This window comes from Arvicanthis niloticus, chromosome 3 (assembly GCF_011762505.2).
Source record: "Arvicanthis niloticus isolate mArvNil1 chromosome 3, mArvNil1.pat.X, whole genome shotgun sequence".
Taxonomy (NCBI): Eukaryota; Metazoa; Chordata; class Mammalia; order Rodentia; family Muridae; genus Arvicanthis; species Arvicanthis niloticus.
Genome location: NC_047660.1, coordinates 65,039,607 through 65,062,127, shown reverse-complemented (window position 1 = coordinate 65,062,127; position 22,521 = coordinate 65,039,607). Strand labels below are relative to the sequence as shown.

The window sequence follows — 22,521 nt, the reverse complement described above, 5'->3', positions numbered from 1 at the left end:
ACCTTGCTAAAATGCAAAGCTTTGCTTCTGTAGCCTGGGGTAAGACCTGGGAGTCTCCTTTTCAAACAGCTACTGAGTGGCCAGTACTACTAATGGCTGACTACCCGACGAATAGGAAACCTCCAGGTTTGGCAGTACCTTCAGTCAGCTAGGAGTAGTCAGCTATACCCTAAAGACTGATTTGGTCCAGTGTGGCCCAGGCAATGGAACTGAGTTCCTCCACCTATGCCAGTGTGCGGTCCCACAGGACGACTTCTGGAGCGCAGGTCATTTGGTAATCGGCTCCAGTGGAATGACAGGGCTGCTCCTGAGCCGGATGCAGAGCTCACTGGATACACCGTTGCCTAGACTTCAGCCAGCAGACGCTATCCTGCGCTGGCTTTGCCCTTAATGTGCTCTTCTGTGGTTTCTAAGACCTGCGGTCGTAAGTACAAACCTGAGCTTCATTTCTTCACCTACTTAATGAGAACTGAAACCTCTGAAGACAACTGGGGGTAAAATGGAGGCCTGTGAGGGAGCTTTGGAAAATAATGTGATAGAAATCCACACACGCACACGCACGCAAACACACTGCAGTCACATCCCACAGACAGCAGTCTCACACACACACACACAGTCACAGACACGCAGCACACATGCCTGCAGTCAGTCACACACCTATCTCTCTCTGTCTCTCTCACCAGACACGCACACACGTGCACACGTGCACACACATGCACACGTGCACACGCACTTTGCACTTGGCTTCTACTGCCTAAGAGACATGCATTCATTTCACTTTCCCCCAGAAGCATATGGAAACAGACAGAAGGAGAAAGCACACAGGGGAGTTTCTGACAAGTACAACTGGTGCAGTTCCAGACAATGAAGGATTAGTAAAGGATTGCCTGATCAGCAAAGGACAAAGGACTGCCACTTTCCAAGTTGTCAGCACTGTCTTCTGTCACTAACTTCATGAAACTACTTAATGAAAACAAAGGTGAAAGGTCACAGATGAAAGGTCACAGGTGAAGGGTCACAGTTGCAAGTTAGCAAGTCATGAAGAGCACACAGACCCGAGAGAAACGGATCTGCACACAAATGTGAAGGAACAAACAAACAAACAACACTCAGAGGCTCAGGGTGGGTGGCAGAGAAACGTTTAATTTGGAAAGTAAGGGTTACACTGAGGGGAGACAGATTCTCTGTTAACAGACGTGCACTGTGGAGCTGGTCCGATAGAGCGAAGGGAGTTCCCTGGACATGCCACCTCACGCCCAGCGAGAGTCATAGTTAAGCACAAATCTGAAGAATCCATGCGCAACAAGCTGCCAGCTCAAGAATTCTGATCCAGGGGACGTCAAAGAGTGAGCCTGAAAGAAGCAGAAAGGTGTGTCATGTCCAAAATCCTTCTGTCTAGACGCTCAACCCAGGAGACAGCTGCCGCACTCCTAACGCATCGCATTATTTAGACCAGACTACAATAACCAGAAAATGGCCAACTGTTTTCACAAGCAGTGTACGAGAGTAGTATCTATAAGGATTATGCTCACATGTAAATTCCAAGCTCACACAAAAGAGAAAAAAAGGTGCTGAAGAGACCGGCATCCAGCTTCCGACTTACCTGTCCTAACTCTTACCCATCCTAACTCTGCCTCAGCCCCTGACCTACCTGTCCTAACTCTGCCTCAGCCCCTGACCTACCTGTCCTAACTCTGCCTCAGCCCCTGACCTATCTGTCCTAACTCTGCCTCAGCCTCTTACCCTCTTGGCCCTCAGATTCCTCAAAGCTCTAATGTCTAGTTTGAGGACAAACTCAAGACTGTAGATACAACTTCTCAGAACCTCAGAAAGGGTCAGGTCTGTGAAGAGTAATTTAGTTCCCCCTTCTCCTAAGTTACTTTGGGTAAGATGGGCAATGACTGCAGGAGGGGCTGGGTTGCTGCTTAGAGCTGGGTGGATTCTGATACTAAAACACGTGAACCTTAGACTCCAAGGCCAGTCACATAGAAAGGAAAAGCTCAAGAAAGAACGGATCTTTGGTGGTAGTTTACAGAAAACCCTGTTCCCTCTTTTCCAGTGAGGACATACTTGGTGAGTGCTCAAACAGAGGCCTTGGGATTTCTGAAAAGTTAGGACGATGGGCCTGGTGAGCAACTCAGAAGAATGCTTTTAACTACAAACAGAGTAAAGGCTGCTATCAAAAACTCCCTCAAAATCTTCTCCCTGATGGTGAAACATGCAGAATGGAACACACCTACTAAGAAAGGTGAGAGGGTACCCAGTTTGTCCCACAGGCAGAAATAACGCCATCTGACACACACCGCCCCCATTCTAATCATGAAAGCAAGGAAAAATAAATGATGAAAATAACATTTTCTATATTTCATTCTATACATAAAAATGTATAGAGTCCTGCTCCTGGGATTGTGGGCTCTTCCCAGAACCCTCCCTAGACTGGCATTCCTACTGGACAGATATGATCAAATGCTGACCTTTCCCTGGATTCTCATCACCCAATCACAGCTGAAACTGGCGTGATATAAATCAAAGGCAACTGTGCACAGTTCCCAAAGCAGAGCACAGTCTGAATCACTCTATGTTACAAGGGACAGATCATAACTTCTAAAAGTGAAGGACACTCCAGAAATCAACTAGGCTAATCCTCTCCTTTTAGAAATGATAAATCTACAACTTAATAGCTTGGAAATTTTATCCACAGCGATTCTGTCCAACCCAGTACACAGCAGCTATACAGATATATTTAACTTCAGTTAAAACCACCTGAAATCCTGGGCAGACAGGCAGGGAGGGAGGCAGGGAGGCAGGGAGGGAGGCAGAGAGGCAGGGAGGGAGGCAGGGAGGGAGGGAGGCAGGGAGGGAGGCAGAGAGGCAGGGAGGGAGGGAGGCAGGGAGGGAGGCAGGGAGGGAGGGAGGGAGGGAGGCAGGCAGGCATCAGGCAGGCAGGCAGACAGACAGACAGACATCAGACAGGCAGGCATCAGGCAGGCAGGACGGTTCAGGTGGCAGAGTTCTTACGTAGCAGCACGACACCCAGCGCCCAGTGTCAGGCATGCTGGCTCATGTCCGGACTTGGGGAGTGAAGGCAGGAGGGTCAGAAGTTCAAGGTTTTCCTTAACTACAGATTGAGTTCAAGGCTAGCTAAGGATTCAGAAGAGTCTGTCTAATAAAATAAATTAAGGAAATTAAAATTTAGTTCCTTGGTTGGTGAGTCCCTTTTCAGATGTCTACCAGCAGCAGCAATCGTGGGACCAATGTCCATGGTGTGGGGAGGGCAGACTCAGAGGATTCCACACAGACCCAGGTACTGTGTGAGGTCACCACCCTCACCACTACAACATTACCTCAGCTCTCCCAAGCTGCATCCTCCTACAGCTCTCCTGTACCCCAGTAATGACACCTGCCTTTGCAGAAACACCTAAGATGACCTGCCTTTATCCCTTCTTAGAAACCACTCTTAATTTTTCCTATTTAAACAAGTTCAATATTTTAACAAACACAATTCTGTGTGTATACATATGCATATATATAAAATCATATATATATATAATTATATATATATGATATATATATCATATATATATATATATATATATATACATATATACATATAAAATCATCTCTCACAAGTTCTTGAAAACAGAGAGCAATGAACATCCGAGTTTAGGATCCAAACACACACTATTAAATGCTAACTCAGTCACTTAGTACCACAGACTAAAGTAATTGAAATTTGCCAACGCCAAGTTCCCTCAGGTACAAAGCAGGTACACACACAGCTATCTGTCCCCCACCACAGGGCAGGCAGTAAAATTATCTGCACTGATATAAAGGTGCATGTGGAAGACACATGGATCCTAAAGATGTGGGGCTGACAAAGCAGCTTATAGACAACAGATGGTTCCATAACCCTGGACAGTTTATTTTGAACAAACTCACATTAATGTCTTCCCTTCAGTAACCAGGAGAATATGAATAAAAAGTCACAACTGGGGAGGGGGGGGTGGAGGGAGGGAGAGACAGAGACAGACAGACAGACAGACAGACAGACAGACAGACAGACACAGAGAGAAAGAGAGCCCAAATGGAGTCCATAAAACAGTGACCATCATAACTGTATTAGTGAGTTAGCAGCTGTAAGAAACTATGATGCAGGCCAAGCTCCTTGCTGTACTGGGATCAGCCTTAAGGTCCCTACCCTCAGGAACCTGGGAGTGCAGCGGGGGCGGGGGTGGGGTAGGGGTGGATAGGAACAAGAGTGAGCAACTTTAAAGCAACGTGACAATGCAGGGTTCGAGAGGTGTGCACTGTGGACCTGAGAGCCCAGGGACCAGGCCCCTGTGCAGCCCAGTGGTGACAATGTTCTGCACGGATCCACCAGTAAACTATAGTCCCAGCTCTCAGGAGGCATAGGAGAGGATGTGTTCAAGAATAACCTGGGCCACAGAACAAGACTATCTAAAAAAATAAATAAGAATAAAAGAAATAAAGAAAATAAATTTAAAACAATTTAAAAACAAGGCTGATTAGATGGATTAGTGGGTACTCCTGCTACCCCTGACAACCTGAGTTCCATCCCCAGGGCCCACATGGAGGAAGGAGAGAGCAACCCCTGAACAATGTCCCTGGACCATGTGCCATACTGGCCACACACACACACACACACACACACACACACACACACACAAATAGATCTAACTACATCTGTCTAGCTCTCTGCCTTCAAAATGCCAGTCAGAAGAGTTCAGCCACAAATTAAAAGTCAATTAATGCTTTCTAATAACTATTAATACCAATCATAAAGAAGTTACCTGACTTTCCAGCCCCCTGAGGGCTGAGGCGCTGAGGAAAGGTTATGGGACCCACTCGCTCATCAACTAAAAACTGAGTAGTACTGCCAGTGGGAGCTCAAAGCTGGAGGCAATAAAAGGTCTAGACTAAATGAAAAGCACGTCCTGAAACTGACCAAGGGAAACACTGTGAAATCCTAGTTTATGCACACAGGTCTGAGGAACACAAGTCTGGGGTCCTGCTCAGGACCTCTAGCTCAGCACTGCCCACTCCTGGCCAAGATGGAAAGAAACCCCCATCGGCATTTAAGCTCACCTGGGCCTTTGCTGCCCTCCCATGACTGGAAAGGAACTAGCTTTTGCTGTTCCACCAAAATACAACTCATCTGCTGTGTGATACACTCAGCACAGGAAAGGTGCATCCACTAGATGGCAGCAGAGTGCCGAGGGTACCATCTAGACTGTAGCAGATGGCCCCACGCCCATATACATACATGCAGGAAGCGCTAAGTGGACTAGGTGGATTATAAAATAATTTAAAAAGAAGAGAGCAAGTGGTGAGGTACTAGACAGGGGTGAAACTACCAAAATGCACTACATAAATGTGTGAAATTGTCAAAGAATAAATTAAAACTTTTTTTTTTTTTAAAGTCCGAGGCAAGTGAACTGGCTCAGGGGGTATGGCACGGGCATTTCCCTAGATCCTGATGCCAGAGTGTGATCCCTAGGACCCACACAGTGGGGAGAACTTTCTGAGGGAGTCGGTCCTGTTTGCCACATGTGCTCTCCACACCCACACACTCACACGACAGCTTCTCTGTCTCTCTCAATAAAATCTAGTAAATTTTAAACATTTTTTTTCAAGTTCCAGGCAAGCCTGAGATAAAGAGACCTTGTCTCTTAGTTAACAATAAAGATGGAGATGGAAAAAAGGAATATATAATGAGTCCCTTCCCAAGGTAATTCTCTAGATTACTATATTTTGATAAAAACAAAACAAAACAGGATTGTCTAGTTGTAAACAGCACAATCTCCACCCAGGCAGGCAAGCACACTTACACTGTGTTGTTCCTTGGTACCCACTTCACTTTCTTTTATCCCACGGCCCACATCACCAGGAATATTAACTCCTCAAATGCAACCCAACATTGTTCTGTCTCCCTTTTCATTCTTTCTTTTAAAAACCCTGAAACCGGGCAGGCTGCAGCACACATCTTTAATCCCAGCACTTGGGAGTCAGACACAGGGGGATCTCTGAGTTTGAGGCTAGGCTGGTATATAGAGCAAGTTCTAGGACAGCAAGAACTACACAGAGAAACCCTGTCTAGAAAAACAAACAAACACACAAACCATCCTGAAACTGGAGCTGGGGAGATGACTTAGCAGTTAAGATTATACACTGCTCTTTCAAAAGACCCAAGTTCGGTACCCAACACCACAACAAGCAGTTCCTAACTGCCTATAACTCTAGCTCCAGGAGACCTGTCACCTCTGGTCGCTATGGGAACCTGCACTAACACAAACCCACACAGACATACACATATATGCAAATTTAAAATAAAATTTTTTTAAATTAAAAAAGGAATCTAAGTTGGGGCCGGGAGATGAGAGCCTATACTTAAATAGTCCCAGCACGTGGGAGGCAAGGGTCTGAGGACCAGGAGTGCAAGGCCATCCTTTAGTACATAACTTATTTGAAGTGACCTTGTACTACATGAGACCCTGTTTCAAAGCAAAAACAAAAGATTTCTCCTAGTGCTCGCTGGACCTCTCAGTGTCCAGTCTGCGAACGGGAACAGCAGGCTCACCTGCCTGAGGAAATCTGAAACTAAAATATTTTACACGTGCTCTGTCTGCTCTTCCTTGGCTCTCCTAAGTCCACTGACTTCTACAGCTCAATGCCATTTTCTTCTGATCTGCCTTTTCTTCCTGGTTTTAAATATCATCTTCAAATTCATTAAAGATTTTTTTAAATGTCCATTTGTCAACTGGAAAATAAGGAGAATGTTAAGCAGCAACGTGAGAATCTAGCTCAAACTGTGCGGCCCGATAACCCTGTAGTTCTTTTCACAACATAAGGACATGGAGGCCTCCAGTGTCTTATGAAAGAGTGCTTCATCAGCACACTGAGTGGTTTTCATCCTACCTTCTGAGTCAGTAGGACCATTAGAACTCACTTGGCACAGTGAGCACACAGCTGAATTAAAACCACACAGATGGAACAAACGTACGTGTGGGACAGGGCAGCGTGTATCAGGTGAAAGGTGTCTGGAGACCATGCTAGTTGATCCCACAGACAAGAGCATTTTCCCACCTTTTCTAGGAGCCTATTTTCTACAGAGTGAGTGGACTCTGAATCTAGGACTGAGGGATTCTGCATACTCTTAGCCCATAATCCCAGCTGGGCATGTGGCCCAGGGCTGTTAATATGATCTGCACCACACAGTTCTGCTGAACCTGCTTTTCCTCTTTTGTCATAATTTTGAAATACTGAGTTCTTTGAAAGCCAAGTCCTTCTCCAATCATGGCAGCACTAGGAAAGAATTTTCCATGATTTGTGGTCTTTGTGAGAACACCCAGAGAACACCCTGGAAATGCATTCTGTCCCTTCCTAAATACATACCATAACTCATCTGGGAAACACCTTCACAAATCCAGAGTAAGGCAAGCAGAAGACATAGTTGTTTCTATGTCTCTTCAGAACGAGAGTTAGATCTAGTATCCATAAACTCAAGGTGGTCAACACTGGAGGCTACACTCAAGGTATCCACTGGGAACAGTTACCTGGGAACAGTCAGAGCTACGATCCACTTCTCACTCCTCCCCCACCTCTCACAGCAGCTCATCCTGGTGTCTGGTAATGCTCTGATCATGCCATGTTCTCACTGTATGTCTGTGGGTCTTTAACCATCTTACAACGGGGCCTCATCAAGTTCAGGCTGACCTCCACTTGATATGCAGCGGAGGATGGACTTGAAGTTCTAATCCTGCCTTTCCTTTCGCCTGAGCGCTGGGATGACAGGCACACATCACTGTGTCTGGTGTACAGTATTGATACTAAACCCGGGACACTGCACCAGCTGAAATACATCCCCAGCTTTGTTTCATTTGTTTTTGTTCATACTTTTAAAACTGTTCACTTTTAAAGGTATTTTACTTTCGTTTGTATCCCCACTAACTGTCACTGACTAGGGATGAGGAGGAGGGATGGGAATCAGGCCTCCAATGACTGAAACTGTATTCAGAAAGCAGAATGAAGTGCTTCTCAAATGGTTTCACTGACTACTGCATCCCAACAACTTACCACTACCTAACGGAAAGGTCTACCCTAACACACACAAGTGTTTTTAAGGTGGAGTTATGTGCTGTTTCCAATGAAGCTACTGTCACATCACTGCACATACTCTGGTTCTTGTGTGAAGTTGCTGATGATGTCAGTAACAAAACACAGGTTTCCATATAATGATGTAAAGAGGTTGGTCCTGGGACATTTTCTCCTAAAAGGTTATTATTTCCTAAGAATCTCTTCTCTTGCCACCTGGAAGCAATAGTGCCAAATCTTACGGTGCAAAGGACAGGAAGGAGCACAGGCACTCATCGGTGAGTTACAAAGCACAGGGCCAAACGTCAAGAGGCAGAGGTTACAGTCTACATCCTGTACCTGTGCACGTGGGGAGGCAACTGCATTGTTCCCAGCCCATTTTCTCTTATCAAAGGAAAAATATTGGTATGTGTTTGGGGAAAAAAAAATTTGTACTTATCAGAGCTTTAAGACTCTGTTTCTGGGGTGTAGAGTTTGAATGAGAATGGCCACAGGCTCCTATGCTTGAATGTTTCCACCCAGGAGATGGAACTATGTGAGAAGGATGAGGAAGTGTGTCCTTGTTGGAGGAGGTGTGTCACTATGAATAAGCTTTCAGGTTATAAAGACCAGGCCAGGCCCAGTCTCATCCTCTCTCTGCCTTCGGATCAGTATGTAAAGTCTCAGCTACTACTCCAGCACCATGCCTGCCTGTGGCCATGCTCCCCAACCTGCCAGTCACAGCCCAGCACCATGCCTGCCTGCTGCCATGCTCCCCACCTTGACAGTCACAGACTGTAACTCTTTGCAACAATGACTACCAAATTAAACACTTTCTTCTACAAGTTGCCTCTGCCATGGTGTCTTGTCACAGTATTGGTAAAGTAACTGAGATAAGAGGGGAGAGTGGACAGGAGGGCACACAACCTATGAAGGAAGGGTAGAGAGGGCTTTCAGCTCTACGAAAGGGGTCTAGGCCTGCCTGTGTTTCCCCATCAGAATTCTATAAAGTTTGTTTGGGAGGCAAGACAGCTTTGATGCCTGAGAAGGGATGTAGCAAACAAACTAAATGCTACCAGTCTGGTTCCAAATCTTCTCACAAGTTAACCCAACTTTACAATTTAAGTTCAAGGCACATATTCATAAGAACCAGCTGTCATTCATTCACACTACTCTGAATACCAGTAAGGCAAAAATGGCCTTCGGGTGCACACCTATAATCCACAGGCTGACGAGCATGCTGACACTAATGCACTGAAGCTCCAGGAAAGCCTGCAAACATCCTACAGCACTATGGGAACATGGCCAACCAGGACCAGAACCAGCCCATCTAATTTCACCTGCTGGAATCAGCACAGCAGGACAAGACTGGGACTGTCACTTACGGTCCGCCAATCTTCAACTCCACAGTAAGGAAACAGGAGCAGCTCAGCCGACGAAGTTCATGACGACAAGGTGCAGGATAGTGCTGGCAAAGAGAAAATCAGCAAAGGCTCGCTCTGGAGAGATGCCTTGGAAATCCGCCTTGTTCTGAGGGTTGATCTGTATTCTCAAGCAAACTGGGTAAGAAACAACACAAAAGTCATTATTCAGAAATATAAAACAAATGATTGCTAATCAATGCACAAATTGATTATTTTATTATTATTTCATCATTATTTATTATTATTTCATTCCATGATGAAAATTCTCTAATAAAATGAAAGCACCACACCCAAGAGGCATGCACAGGAGTGATGCCTATGATGTGCATCCCACTAGAAAAGTTAATGTTTATTAACAGTACAGAGGGAATTATATAGCACATGTAGACAAAGAAATACTATATGGCAATGGAAAGGGAATTCTGCTAGATCCAAGTTGGATGGATTTCAAGATGCTATGCAGCACAATCCAAACATAAAGGGTACACACTAGATAATTCTATATATATGGAGCCTTAAAACTAGACAAGCCAGCCAGACATGGTGGTACACACCTGTAATCCCAGAACATGGGAGGCTGAGGGAGGACAGCCACAAGCTTAGAGACCAGTCTGGACTACAGAGTTAAGACACTCTCTCAAAAAAGCAAGGCAACAAAAATAAACGAACGAAATAGGCAAAATAAATGGCATAAGTCAGATAGTGGTTTTCATCTCTCACGGACAGAAACATGGCTTCAAACATGCAAGGAACCTTGTATGGTACTGATAATGTTCTGTCCTGATCTGGATCATAGTTTGATCAGAGTATTTAAAACCTTATCCCAAACAAGGTAAGGTGCTGCCCAGCTGTAAACACCTGGCACTTCTGAGGCAGATGTAAGGCGGATTCACTCAAGGTCATCTCCAACTCCAGGGCAAGTCAAGGTGAACTGAGTTACATAAGATACTGTCTCATAAATTATAAAACTAGGGCTGGTGAGATGGCTCATCAGTTATAGGATCACCGACTGCTCTTCAAGAGGTCATGAGTTCAAATCCCAGCCACCACAAGGTGGCTCACAACCATTGGTAATAAGATCTGATGCCCTTCATATGGGTGTCTGAAGACAGCTACAATGTCCTTTGGGCCAGAAAGAGGAGGGCCCAAAGCAAGCGGGGGAGGTTGGGGTGGGGGTGGGGTGGAGCAAGTAGAAGGGAAGGGGAAAAAAAATTACAAAACTAAAACTAAGATTGTAAGATAGCTTACTGGTAAGAGCATTTGCCGACAAGCCTGACAACTTTCATACACACATACAATAACTGCAACCTGTAAAAAGTAAATAGAAAAATAAAACCCATAAAATGATATACCTTTACAATCTTAACTATCCTTTATTAAAGGAAAAGTAAAGGGGAAAAACAACACCTCAGATTTATGCTAAAAACTATATAAGCTTAGTCACACTTCCACCTCCTAAACGCCTAAGCACTCTCTTAAGCTGGCTGATTTAAAGGTGACTAATTATACCTACACGGGGCTATAGATACAGCAGCAACAAAGGTTGGGATGAATGATGAAGCTATGACATCCTAATTTTCTTCTACAAGAAATGTGCATGATACACGGCAGAGATCTTAAGTACAGCTGACGGTCCACAAAGACCTCCTACTGTGGATAAACTGTGTTTGGTAAAGTTCTAGTGGCTTTGTCTCAAAAGACAACAGAAGATCCAACACACAAGACTCTTGACAGTGATCTCTAGTCCGTATCCCTGAAGTCTCTAACAAGGCAGCAGCCAGTCACCCAGACATGAAAAGAAGAAGCTCCAGGGGCATTCTCTGCTCAAACACCTTTTATGGCTTCAATAAATTATCGCACCTGCTTCAGGCTAGCATTGCTCCAACATTAACAAAGAATCCACTCAGAAGACAGAATGATCAGATTAGGCCTCCAGAGTTCATCACCATGGCAACAGTTCCCATCAACCTAAGCACAGAAACACTACGGAAGTGCACTGACCTTTATGAAGGGCACTGGCTAGAGTAAGAAACCACTTAAAACCTTGCTGTAAAAGGCCAGGTTAGTCCACCTTGGGGTGAAAGCTACTGGCAATATCACTTAATATTTAAAATGTTTTTACCTTTTGATAATGAATGTGTCTTACAAAACACAGTATGTTTGTAAAATAGAAAAAAAAAGGAAATGGTCCAAATATCACCAAGGGGAGTAATCATACTACACACCTGCAACGAAATCCTATGCAATTATTCAGAATAAAGTACATTCTCTATACACTGACAAGAAAGCTCTCCACTTTTACTGAATGAAAAAAATAGCCAAAAGCACTAACTCATGTCAGCTCTTTTTGTATGTGTCTGTAGTGTGTGTATGTGTTATATGTACATGTTCCTATGTGCTGTACATGGTAGGTGCACACACACATGTGTGTGGAGACCAGAGGTTGAATTCAGGAGTCTTCTTCATTCACATCCCACCTAATTTTTTTCAATGATTTATTTTTAGTGTGTGTGTGTGTGTGTGTGTGTGTGTGTGTGTGTGTGTGTGTGTGTCACTGTATGCCATGTCTATATGACCTGTGTATACAGATGCTCCTAAAAGCTGGACTCCCTGGAGGTTGAATGTGGGTTCTGGGAATCAAACTCAGATCATCTGGAAGAGCAGGAAGTGATCTTAACCACTGAGCCATCTCTCCAGTCCACCTATCTTGGTTTTTGAGATAGGAGTTCCCATAACTCATGGATTCTCACTGACATTCTCACTGAAGCTTAGATTCCCTAGGCTTGCCAGCCAGTGAGGGTCAAGGTCTGCTTGCCTTTTCCTCTTTCCCCACCTTGGGTTACAGACCTGTGTCCAACTCTTCCTGTACCTGATGGGACCTTAACTCAAGTCTTCATGTTTTAGCAGCAACTGCACTGCCTTGGGCCTCAAATTGCTCTTTCTAAAACTTTAACTTCTCTATATAATTACTATGTTTATATCTTTATTTTATATGTAAATAGTCTATCACTTACTTGCAATCTAGCAAAAACTCTAGAAAAATAGATACAGAACTATTAACAGCATCAGGATAGAAAATGAGGTAGTGCCTAGAGTAACTTATGAGGGGACAAGAGGAGAGCTTTGTGACAGTGGATTCAGCCATGGACTGACGGTAATCTTAAAATGACTGTTACTATGGTCAAATTAAGTTACAGTGCATAGTCAATCCCACAAGCATCCAACGGACCTTAGAGGTCATTGAGGTCAACACCCCATTTCTTAAGAACTGTTTATTCTATGTATATGCGTGTTGTGCCTACATGTGTATACATGCATCGTCTGTATGCCTGGTGCCCAATGAGGCTAGTAGACAGCACTGGATCCCCAGAACAAGTCACATAAATGGTTGTGAGACACCGTGTTAGGTTCTGGGAATGAAACCCAGGTCCAATACTCTTAACTGCTGAGCCATCTCTCCAGCCCTTCAAACACCCCATTTGGTGTATAAAATGCCTATGCTAGTTGTATTTTTTTTCCCAACTTGACACAAACTAGTCAGCTGAAATGAGAACCTCAGCTGGGGAATTGCCTCCATCAGACTAGCATATGGAGCTTTGGGGTTGCTCTATCAGACTAGACTGTGGGGTTTAAGGTATTTTCTTTCCTTTTTAAAAAAATTACTTTATTTATCAGGTATTGTGTCTTCATGTAAGTCTGTGTACCACTTGTGTGCCTGGTGCCCTAGGGGGCCAGAAGAGCACATCAACCCCCTCAAGGTAGAGTTGTAGACAGCTGTAAGTAGCCATATGGGTGCCAGGAATTGAACCTGGGTCCTCTAGAAAAGCAACCATAAAAGTGTTCATGATTGCTGAGTCATCTCTCCTGCATTTTCTTAATTAATGACTGATATGGGAGGACCCAGCTCACTGTAGGCAGTGCAACCTCCCAGACAGGTGGTCCTGGTTGTGTAAGGTGAGCAAGCCAATAAGCAGCACTCCTCCATGGTCTTGACTTCAGTTCCTGCTTTGACTTCCCTTGATGATGGGCTATACCATGTAAGTCAGATAAGCCCTTTCCTCCCCAAGCTGCTACTGATCATAGTTGATCACAGTGATAAAAAACAGAATAGGTCAATGTCCAAGAAGTGGTGGGAGACAGGTGTGCTGGAAGGAGCCCCCAAGAGAGACTGGGAGATTTTCTGAAGGATACTTATGAGGTCCTGGATTTGATAAGCATGAGAATTACCAACCCTCCAAAACCTGTGTTACTTGTAAACATGCCATATCCCTCAGCTGGTTTGGACACAAGAAAGGTAAAGAAATTGCTCCAGAAATGAGGGTTCAGTGTCTCCCTATGCACTTCCAGAGACAGAAACCGACACCCTCCTGATACAGCCTGCCTCATCTGCAACTGTTTCATCATCTCCTTAAATGCTCATTTGTTCAGCAAAAAAGTTAACAAGTGCCTACTACGAGCCAAGCATCATTCTAACAAGTGCCTACTACAAGCCAAGCACCATTGTAGATGCTGGGAATACGGCACAGAGCCAGATGGACACGAGTCTGGCTCCCAAGGAACTTGTAGTCTGTGGAGACAAGCAAGTGTTTCCAGTCACAAGTCAGCAAACAAGGAAATTCTGTGGACGGTACACACTGCAGAGAAAATGTAGCAAGAAAAAGACTAGAAAGCTGTCTTAATCAGTAGTTGTGTCTTTAAAATGCTATGAAAGACCACTTAAAGGCTAAAGAGCCAGGCACATAAAGACCTCGGGCAGGGCAATCCAGATAGTAAAAACAGTCTTGATGCTTAGGCAAGACAAGCTATCTGGTCAGATATCAGTGACCAGAGAAGACTCAGGACAGAGTCTGGACTTAGCCAAAGGGCAATGAAGCAGCATTCGAGGGTTTGAGTCGCTGAGCAACAACGAATACTCAGGGTCTTTAAAGGCCAGAACTGCAACGTGGAGGTTTGCAGGACTAAAGATGAATGACTAAGGAACTGAAGAGCTCAGGGTTAAGGTGATAAAAATAGGCAGAAACAGAGAAACGGCCTATATTCCAGAGAAGACAAAGCTTGCTGGTGAAATGGATGTGGGAGTCAAAAGAAATTACGGGATCAGAGAGACCTCCTAAATTTCCTAAATAACACTGCAGGTAAAGGAGCAGATGGCTGGGAACGGGGTGTGGGGTGTGGGAAACGGGATGTCCATTTGGGATACATAAACATGAGAGATAGATGAGACATCAAAAAGAGAAATACGTCAGGAACTGTTTTTAGTATTTTGAACCAACTGGACAGGTCTAAACTAAAATATCAATACCATGATAACTGTATGCATAAATATAGAACCTAAGTTCACCTATGAAAAGAAACACAAAATGAATTGCCCAGCACAGTGGGAAAAAGAAGGTGAGGAAGAACAAGAGGAGGCAGTCAGTCACAAGAGTGCTGTGAAGCCAGCGTTTCACTCAGAAAGAACCAGCCATCTGAGCTAAGTGCTAATGCTGAGCAGTCAGGTAAGGTGAGGTGGGTGACTACTCGATCTGACAACATGGGAAAGTTTGAGGAAGTGGTGGGGCCAGGCCTCAGCATGAGAGCACTGAGACGTATTGGGGGGCCGGGGGGGTAGACACAGCAACTATTCTTCCAGGAAGCTCTACAATGAGGGAGAAGGAAGATGCCAGTGATGGTTGCTAGGATTGCCTGAGATCAAACAGAAGGGGTTGTTTTTGAGACAGGGTCTTGGTTGGCCTGGAGCTAACTATGTAAACCATCCTGGCCTCAAATTCATAGATATCCTCCTGCCTCAGCCACTCAAGAGCTAAGACTACAGTATGCACCACCACGCCTGGTTCAACTTTTTAAAATTAGACAATATTAGAGCAAGTCTAAAATTTGAGACTGATTCTATAGAGAAAAATCCATGATGCTGAGTAAAGAGATCACCACAGAAGCTGCTCAGAGAAGACCGGTGCCTCTGAGTAAGGGCAAAAGCTAGCCGATGACATGGGAGGGAGTCAGACAACAGAATACAAGAGCAGGCGGGCTGCTGTGAGCCACTGGAAGATGCACGGACTCCTGGCTACTCTCACTTTGGTAGTAAAAAACTAAAAATAAGATAAACTGTGAACACAGGCAAGAAATGGAGAAAACTGTGAGAAGTTACAAAGCACATTCTGGGAAAGTGAACATCTGAGGGACACACTGCAGGAGCACTGACAGGGCCAGGGCACTCATCCGGCTCACCCTCAACAGCACCATTCCAGTGACCTGTCTGCATCAGCTTTCAGACTGTGATCCTCACAGCCGAACCCACAGCACACCAGCAGAGCGCCTGGCAAACAGTCCTCCATCTTCCTTAAATGAAGACGGTGCTGCTCACAATTTAACATGCACACTGTTGACCAAGGGTGCAGGCATGAAAACTCTGCCCTCGCCTCCCAGAGGGCAGACAAGGTCTAGAAATGCAGCCTAATGGTAAAGTCCCATCTCTCTTCCTCCTTACCCTCATCCCTCACAGACAGAGTGAAGCAAAGACACAAGAGCCCTGGGTCCACTGGGAGAGTCAGTAACTGTGAACTGAGAGGTGGAACATGTGAACCAAGTTCTGAAGATAGACAAGTAAAGGGACAAGAACCTCGGAATGGCAAATAACTTACTGACGTGACACTGGACAGTGATGAAGAGGGTGGTGTCAACAAGGCCAGCTCCCAAAAGAGCCTATGTGTCCCGAAAAAAAAATAAACAAACTAAAACACACACTCTACTTTAGGAACCACAGACAAATTTGGTTAAATAACACAATCAGGCTTGCAAATCAAATCAAATTAAAAGAGATACCAGGGGCTGCAAAGCCAGGAAGCAGCCCGAGGCATCAAGAATGAGAGTAATGGATAGGACATTTAGAAACCAGACAATCAGCCACGAAGTTGGCAAACTCCCAATCTCCTGGACAGCAGCTGAGAAGAATCCAGATCAAAGCACATTCCCTAAAGCAGCTCTACCCAGTTCACATAAACCAATGGCTCCCTTGAGACAGAAAACACTCTGGATGACTCTCCTTGTCTCTCAAATTCAAACTCCTTTGTGATTTCTTAACTGAGAGTACTAAAACTTTACTTTGTAAATGTGTGTGTGTGTGCGCGCGTGCGCGCGCATCACATATAAATGTGATATATGTATGATGTGTGTGTGCGTGTGTGTGTCACATATGAATGTGGTATATGTGTGTGTGTGTGCATGTGTGCATGTGTGTCACATATGAATGTGGTATATGTGTGTGTGTGTGTGTGTCACATATGAATGTGGTATGTGTGTGTGTGCATGTGTGCGTGTGTGCGTGTGTGTGTCACATATGAATGTGGTATATGTGTGATGTATGTGTACATACTTTCAGAGAACATCAGCTGTCCTGCTCTCTCAAGCTTATTCCTTTGAGATGAGGTCTCTCATTGAACCTGAAGCTGGCAGCCAGCAAGACTCAGCAATCCTCTTGATTCTGCCTTGTGCAATGCCCCCAACCCCTACCCCAGTTCTGGGGTCACAGGCATATGTAGCCATGCCTAGCTTTTGACATTGGTGATGGGGATCTGAACTCACCACTGCAAGCATTCTAACCCACTAAGCCATCTCTCCGGCCCACAAAAGTTGTAAAGTAACTTAAAACAATGACTTCACAGACTAGGGATGTGGCTCAGTGGTAAAGTGCTTGCCTAGTAAGACTTATTTTAAAGATAGACTTAAATACTTTCTAAAAAAGAAAATTAAAATTAAAAAAATTTTAAAAAACAGTAATTTCTGCTTAATCTTCCTAAACAGTTCTTGAGATGTGCAGATCCCAGCTAGGTACAACAAAAAAGGAAACTACAAAAACTACCAACACTAGAATGTTACCTCTGAAGTGACAGATGTCCTTCCTCTAGTAATTGCTAACAGGAAAATAAACAGACTGCTGCTGAGCAAGGCTGAGATAGGAAAATTACTCCCCTGAGGTCCTTTAAAAACCTACTACACTATACACTGCTGAACAAGCCCATCCCTAGTGCCATCTCACCTCAAGCCCCTTCCTGAGACCCTGAATAAGCCACCCAGCCATGAGGAAACAGAAGACACTATTGTGTCTTTACAGGATTTAAATGTTTGATAGCAGCATTCTAAACTAATTTACAGTGTTCTGAACAATTTCTAAAGAGCAAATGTACATGCAAAAGAGTAACAAGGCAAAAGAATGAAGAGAATCAAGCTAAAGAGACCCTTCTCCAAGTCATGCAGCTAACAGCAACTTCAAATCTGCCCTTCACTCCCAAAGAGAACTGTTGTTGGACAGCTGGCTTATATTTTGCTTTCTCTTTACTCAGTGTGAGTGTATACGTGTGGAGGTGAGAGGACAATGCAGGAACTGGTTCTCTCCCCCGACCCAGGTCCCAGGGATCAAACTCAGGTGATGCTCAGGTCTGGTGACAAGGACCTTCACCCCACTGAGCCATCTCACCTACCTGTGTTGCCATTGTTAATTCTCAGATAATCTCCTGGCATCCAAACTCCAGCATTAGTGCCACTTGGTCTTTCAAAATCCTCCCCCATAATTTCCTACACCTTCCCTTTACCAAAACTGCCCCTTCCATTCTCTTCCCAAAAAAGCCACAGAAAAGTAAAAAACATCAGCAGGCAGAAGACTTCCTGTCTCAACAATATGAACAAGGCCAACCAGCCAAATTTCAATGTTTTCATTAAAACAAGTTACCGGGCAATGATCTGGCCTAGCAAAAGAAGTTGGATTTAGTAAAATTAATGCTGTCAAAAGAAACATGGCAGCCAGGCTGCTGATATACCTTTAACCCCAGCACTCAGAGCATGGAGGTACACAGATCTCTGAGATCAAGGTCAGCCCAGTCTACAGTTCCAGCCAGGCAGGGATACACACTAAAACCCTGTCTCAAAGGGGGGAAAAAAAGGATGAATAGATGGATGGATGGATGGATGGATGGATGGATGGATGGATGATGGATGATGAATGGATCTGAGGATTTAGCTCAGTGACAAAATGTTCTGAGTTTTCACTGAAGGGAGGGGAATGCAAATGAAAACTTTCTGCAGCAAGAATGAATTATCAGAAATCCTTTTCTTTCCTTAAACCCACTTTTATTTCTCTCACCCTATTCCCTGTTACCTAAAAGATTTGGAATATCACCACTAACACCAATCTTACTACTACTAATGACCTCACTACTACTACTGTTCTCGCTACTAACAGTGTTCCTTTGCCAAGCAGTCTAGTCAATAACAAGCCATATACCTCCCACTACAACCTCATCATTTCAGCCTCAACTGGCACAAAAACAGGACTTAGGAGCTGGAGGGATGCTTCAGTTGTTAATGTGCCTGCCTCAAAGCATAAGGACCCATGTAAAACCTGGTTTGCTGGCACATTTGTAACTGTGGAGCTGGAGAGTTGAGAGGCAGACAAGACACCACACAACAGGAAGACACCCCCTCCCCAGAGTTCTCTAGCCACCAGCCAGCTCAGTCTAGTCAATGAATGCTTCTGCTCTCTGACCTCCATATACACACACATGCACACAGACACATGACACTTTACAATACACTATATACACACCCAGATGCCCACAAAAATATTTTAAAAAGCCATCTACAAAAGCCATCTACAAAGAAAAAAAAGAAGAAAGACAGATGGGGAGAAAAAGAGAGGGGGAGAGGGGGGGAGAGGGGGAGAAAAAGAGAGGGGGGAGAGGGGGAGAGGGGGAGAGGGGAGGAGAGGGGAGGAGAGGGGGAGAGGGGGAGAGGGGGGAAGGGGGGAGGGGGGAGAGGGGGAGAGGGGGAGAGGGGGAGGGGGGAGAGGGGGAGAGGGGGGAAGGGGGGAGGGGGGAGAGGGGGAGAGGGGGAGAGAGGGGAAGAGGGGGAGAGAGGGAGAGGGGGGAAGGGGGGAGGGGGGAGAGGGGGAGAGGGGGAGAGAGGGGAAGAGGGGGGAAGGGGGGAGGGGGGAGAGGGGGAGAGGGGGAGAGAGGGGAAGAGGGGGAGAGAGGGGAAGAGGGGGAGAGGGGGAAAGGGGGGGAGAGGGGGAGGGGGGAAGGGGGGGAGAGGGGGAGAGGGGGGAAGGGGGGGAGAGGGGGAGGGGGGAGAGGAGGGGAAGGGGGAGAGAGGGGAGAGGGGGGGAGAGGGGGAGAGAGGGGAGAGGGGGAGAGGGGGGAGGGGGGGAGAGGGGGAGAGGGGGAGGGGAGGGGGGAGGGGGGAAGAGGGGGAGAGGGGGAAGAGGGGGAGAGGGGGAAGAGGGGGAGAGGGGGAGGGGGGGAGGAGAGGGGAGAGAGGAGAGAGGAGGGGAGAGAGGAGAGGGGAGGAGAGGGGAGGAGAGGGGAGGAGAGGGGAGGAGAGGGGAGGAGAGGGGAGGAGAGGGGAGGAGAGGGGAGGAGAGGGGAGAGGGGAGGAGAGAGGAGAGGGGAGGAGAGGGGAGAGGGGAGAGAAGGGAGGAGAGGAGAGGAGGGAGGAGAGGGGAAAGGAGAGGAGGGAGGAGAGGGGAAAGGAGAGAAGGGAGGAGAGGAGAGAAGGGAGGAGAGGGGAGAGGAGAGGAGGGAGGAGAGGGGAAAGGAGAGAAGGGAGGAGAGGGGAGAGGAGAGGAGAGGAGGGAGGAGAGGGGAAAGGAGAGAAGGGAGGAGAGGGGAGAGGAGAGAAGGGAGAGGAGAGGAGGGAGGAGAGGGGAGAGGAGAGAAGGGAGGAGAGGGGAGAGGAGAGGAGGGAGGAGAGGGGAAAGGAGAGAAGGGAGGAGAGGGGAGAGGAGAGAAGGGAGGAGAGGAGAGAAGGGAGGAGAGGGGAGAGGAGAGGAGGGAGGAGAGGGGAAAGGAGAGAAGGGAGGAGAGGGGAGAGGAGAGGAGGGAGGAGAGGGGAAAGGAGAGAAGGGAGGAGAGGGGAGAGGAGAGAAGGGAGAGGAGAGAAGGGAGGAGAGGGGAGAGGAGAGGAGGGAGGAGAGGGGAGAGGAGAGAAGGGAGGAGAGGGGAGAGGAGAGAAGGGAGGAGAGGGGAGAGGGGAGAAGGGAGGAGAGGGGAGAGGGGAGAAGGGAGGAGAGGGGAGAGGAGAGAAGGGAGGAGGGGGAGAAGAGAAGGGAGGAGAGGGGAGAGGAGGGAAGGGAGGAGAGGGGAAAGGAGAGAAGGGAGGAGAGGGGAAAGGAGAGAAGGGGGAGAGGGGAGAGGAGAGAAGGGAGGAGAGGGGAGGGAGAAAGGGAGAGATCGAGCACACTAACCTAACTTTCCAGCAAATCATTCTTTTCTATGTAGTCCTGGGAAGTCAGGACTTAATGCAGAAACAGTGAAGATGGGAGGCTTCAACAGGAGAGGGCTTACTTAAACCAGCTGTCAGCCCCACCCTGTTCCTACCTTCCATAAGCAGAGGCTAAATAAATAAATAAGAGGTTCTCAGCAAGATGCTTTCTCTGGGCTGGCTAATAAAATTGTCATAAACAGTACTGGGCACAGTAAAGAGGTCTGTCAAATCTGGCTGATGGTGCTAACATAACCTGATGGTTAGGGTGTAGCCTCAAAGAAACTGGACCAAAATGCAAAGACGGTATGATGATTACTGAACAAGCTGACTTTGCAGCTCTAGCTCTGACTGAGGCACAAGTTGTGATGTCCTGGGGCCTATTTAAGATCTGAAAAGTAAAACTGTTCCCAGTGTGCCTCAACTATCAATATGAATGTGTACATGTGATGTGAGAGTTATGTCAAGACTGTAAACCAAGCCTCCAGACAAGTCCAGTATTTTGTCTCTGCCCAAACCAGCTCTGATTCACTGAGGTAAATAATTACTATTAAACCCCCACAACACTGCTGACCATAATGCACTTGGTAGTAACATTCCTGAGCCAAATCTGTTCCTAGTATTCTCTCAATTCCATGGGGCAAGAAAGGTCAGACTTCGAATGAAATTCACGGTGGCAATCCTCATTAAATCTGGCAGTCTTTAAGGTTATCAACTGTGTAGACCAGAAATAAAAGCTAATACACAACTGTAAGAATAAAAATTGAGTTCAGGGGGCTGGAGAGATGACTCAGCGGTTAAGAGCACTGACTGCGCTTCCAGAGTTCCTGAGTTCAATTCCCAGCAACCTCATGGTGGCTCACAACCATCTGTAATGGGATCCGATGTCCTCCTCTGGTGTGTCTGAAGACAGCTATAGTGTACTCATATGCATAAGTAAATAAATCTTTAAAAAATTGAGTTCAAGATAATGAGAAAAGCACAAAATTATGCACAGAAATAAGCAGGGGCAACTAAAAAGTCAGCATCAACTGGATTGCCTCTTCACAATCACTAATATTTATGCTCCTATACTATCACTAAAGTCTTCTAGATTGAGTAGGGATTAGGCCAAAGTAATGGAAATGGCTTAGGTTGGCTTTTAAGCTCTTCGAACTTTAAATTTGTATTAAAGCTTCATCAAAGTCGGATATTTTTTTTCTTAGAACAGTATTAATTGCAACGATCACCAGAAGAGCTATTTCTTTACATATTCAGTTTCAGCTCCTAGCCAGCATTCTGTTTGGCACTAGAAATGTGACAACACTTCTGAGCCTGCTTCCTGGATCCAAAGAAAAGAAGCGTGACTTCAAAGGCGACCGCCTTCTACAAACTACCAAAGGGTACCGTTAGGATGGACTACGCGCCAAAGTGGGACATTATTACTAGGATACAGAATCATTACCCGCTAGGATGAAGCTGCCCACACAAGAGATGAAGCCAGAGAGGAAAGAGTTGAAGGGGAAGGTGCCCACGAGGAGACAGTAACCGAACTGCAGCGCCCCGGTCAGCAGTATATAAAGGAGATAGGCGTCCAGCAACTTCAGCCGCTGCGGAGTAGAGCTCAAGTACTCCTCCAGGAACCGGGAGATAACGGAGACCACAGACGCCGACATGACGAACGCGGACACTTTAGATACCGGACGACCACAGGGTATGGGGCTCGCGCGTGCGCATTAGTGGCCCTAGCCACGCCCACACCGGTGGGCCAATTGGC

At 46.1% G+C, this 22,521-nt stretch overlaps 1 protein-coding gene across 1 annotated transcript; it reads right to left on the bottom strand.

Moving 5' to 3' along the window:
* Positions 1-1,123: 1,123 nt before the first annotated feature.
* Positions 1,124-22,501, bottom strand: Dad1 (defender against cell death 1). Its single transcript, XM_034497961.2, has 3 exons — positions 22,210-22,501; positions 9,477-9,650; positions 1,124-1,352 (listed from the first exon to the last, which is right to left on the bottom strand). The coding sequence occupies exons 1-2, from the start codon at positions 22,418-22,420 to the stop codon at positions 9,520-9,522; spliced, it is 342 nt and encodes a 113-aa protein (XP_034353852.1). The 5' UTR covers positions 22,421-22,501; the 3' UTR covers positions 1,124-1,352; positions 9,477-9,519.
* Positions 22,502-22,521: the final 20 nt, after the last annotated feature.

What these genes read in the sequence shown, in the direction of transcription:
- Dad1 (XM_034497961.2), bottom strand. Translation starts at nt 22,420, where the DNA reads ATGTCGGCGTCTGTGGTCTCCGTTATCTCCCGGTTCCTGGAGGAGTAC. An exon ending in GGGCAGCTTCATCCTAGCGG is followed by an intron (nt 9,651 to 22,209) that starts GTAATGATTCTG and finishes TTTCTTACCCAG; the next exon opens with TTTGCTTGAGAATACAGATC.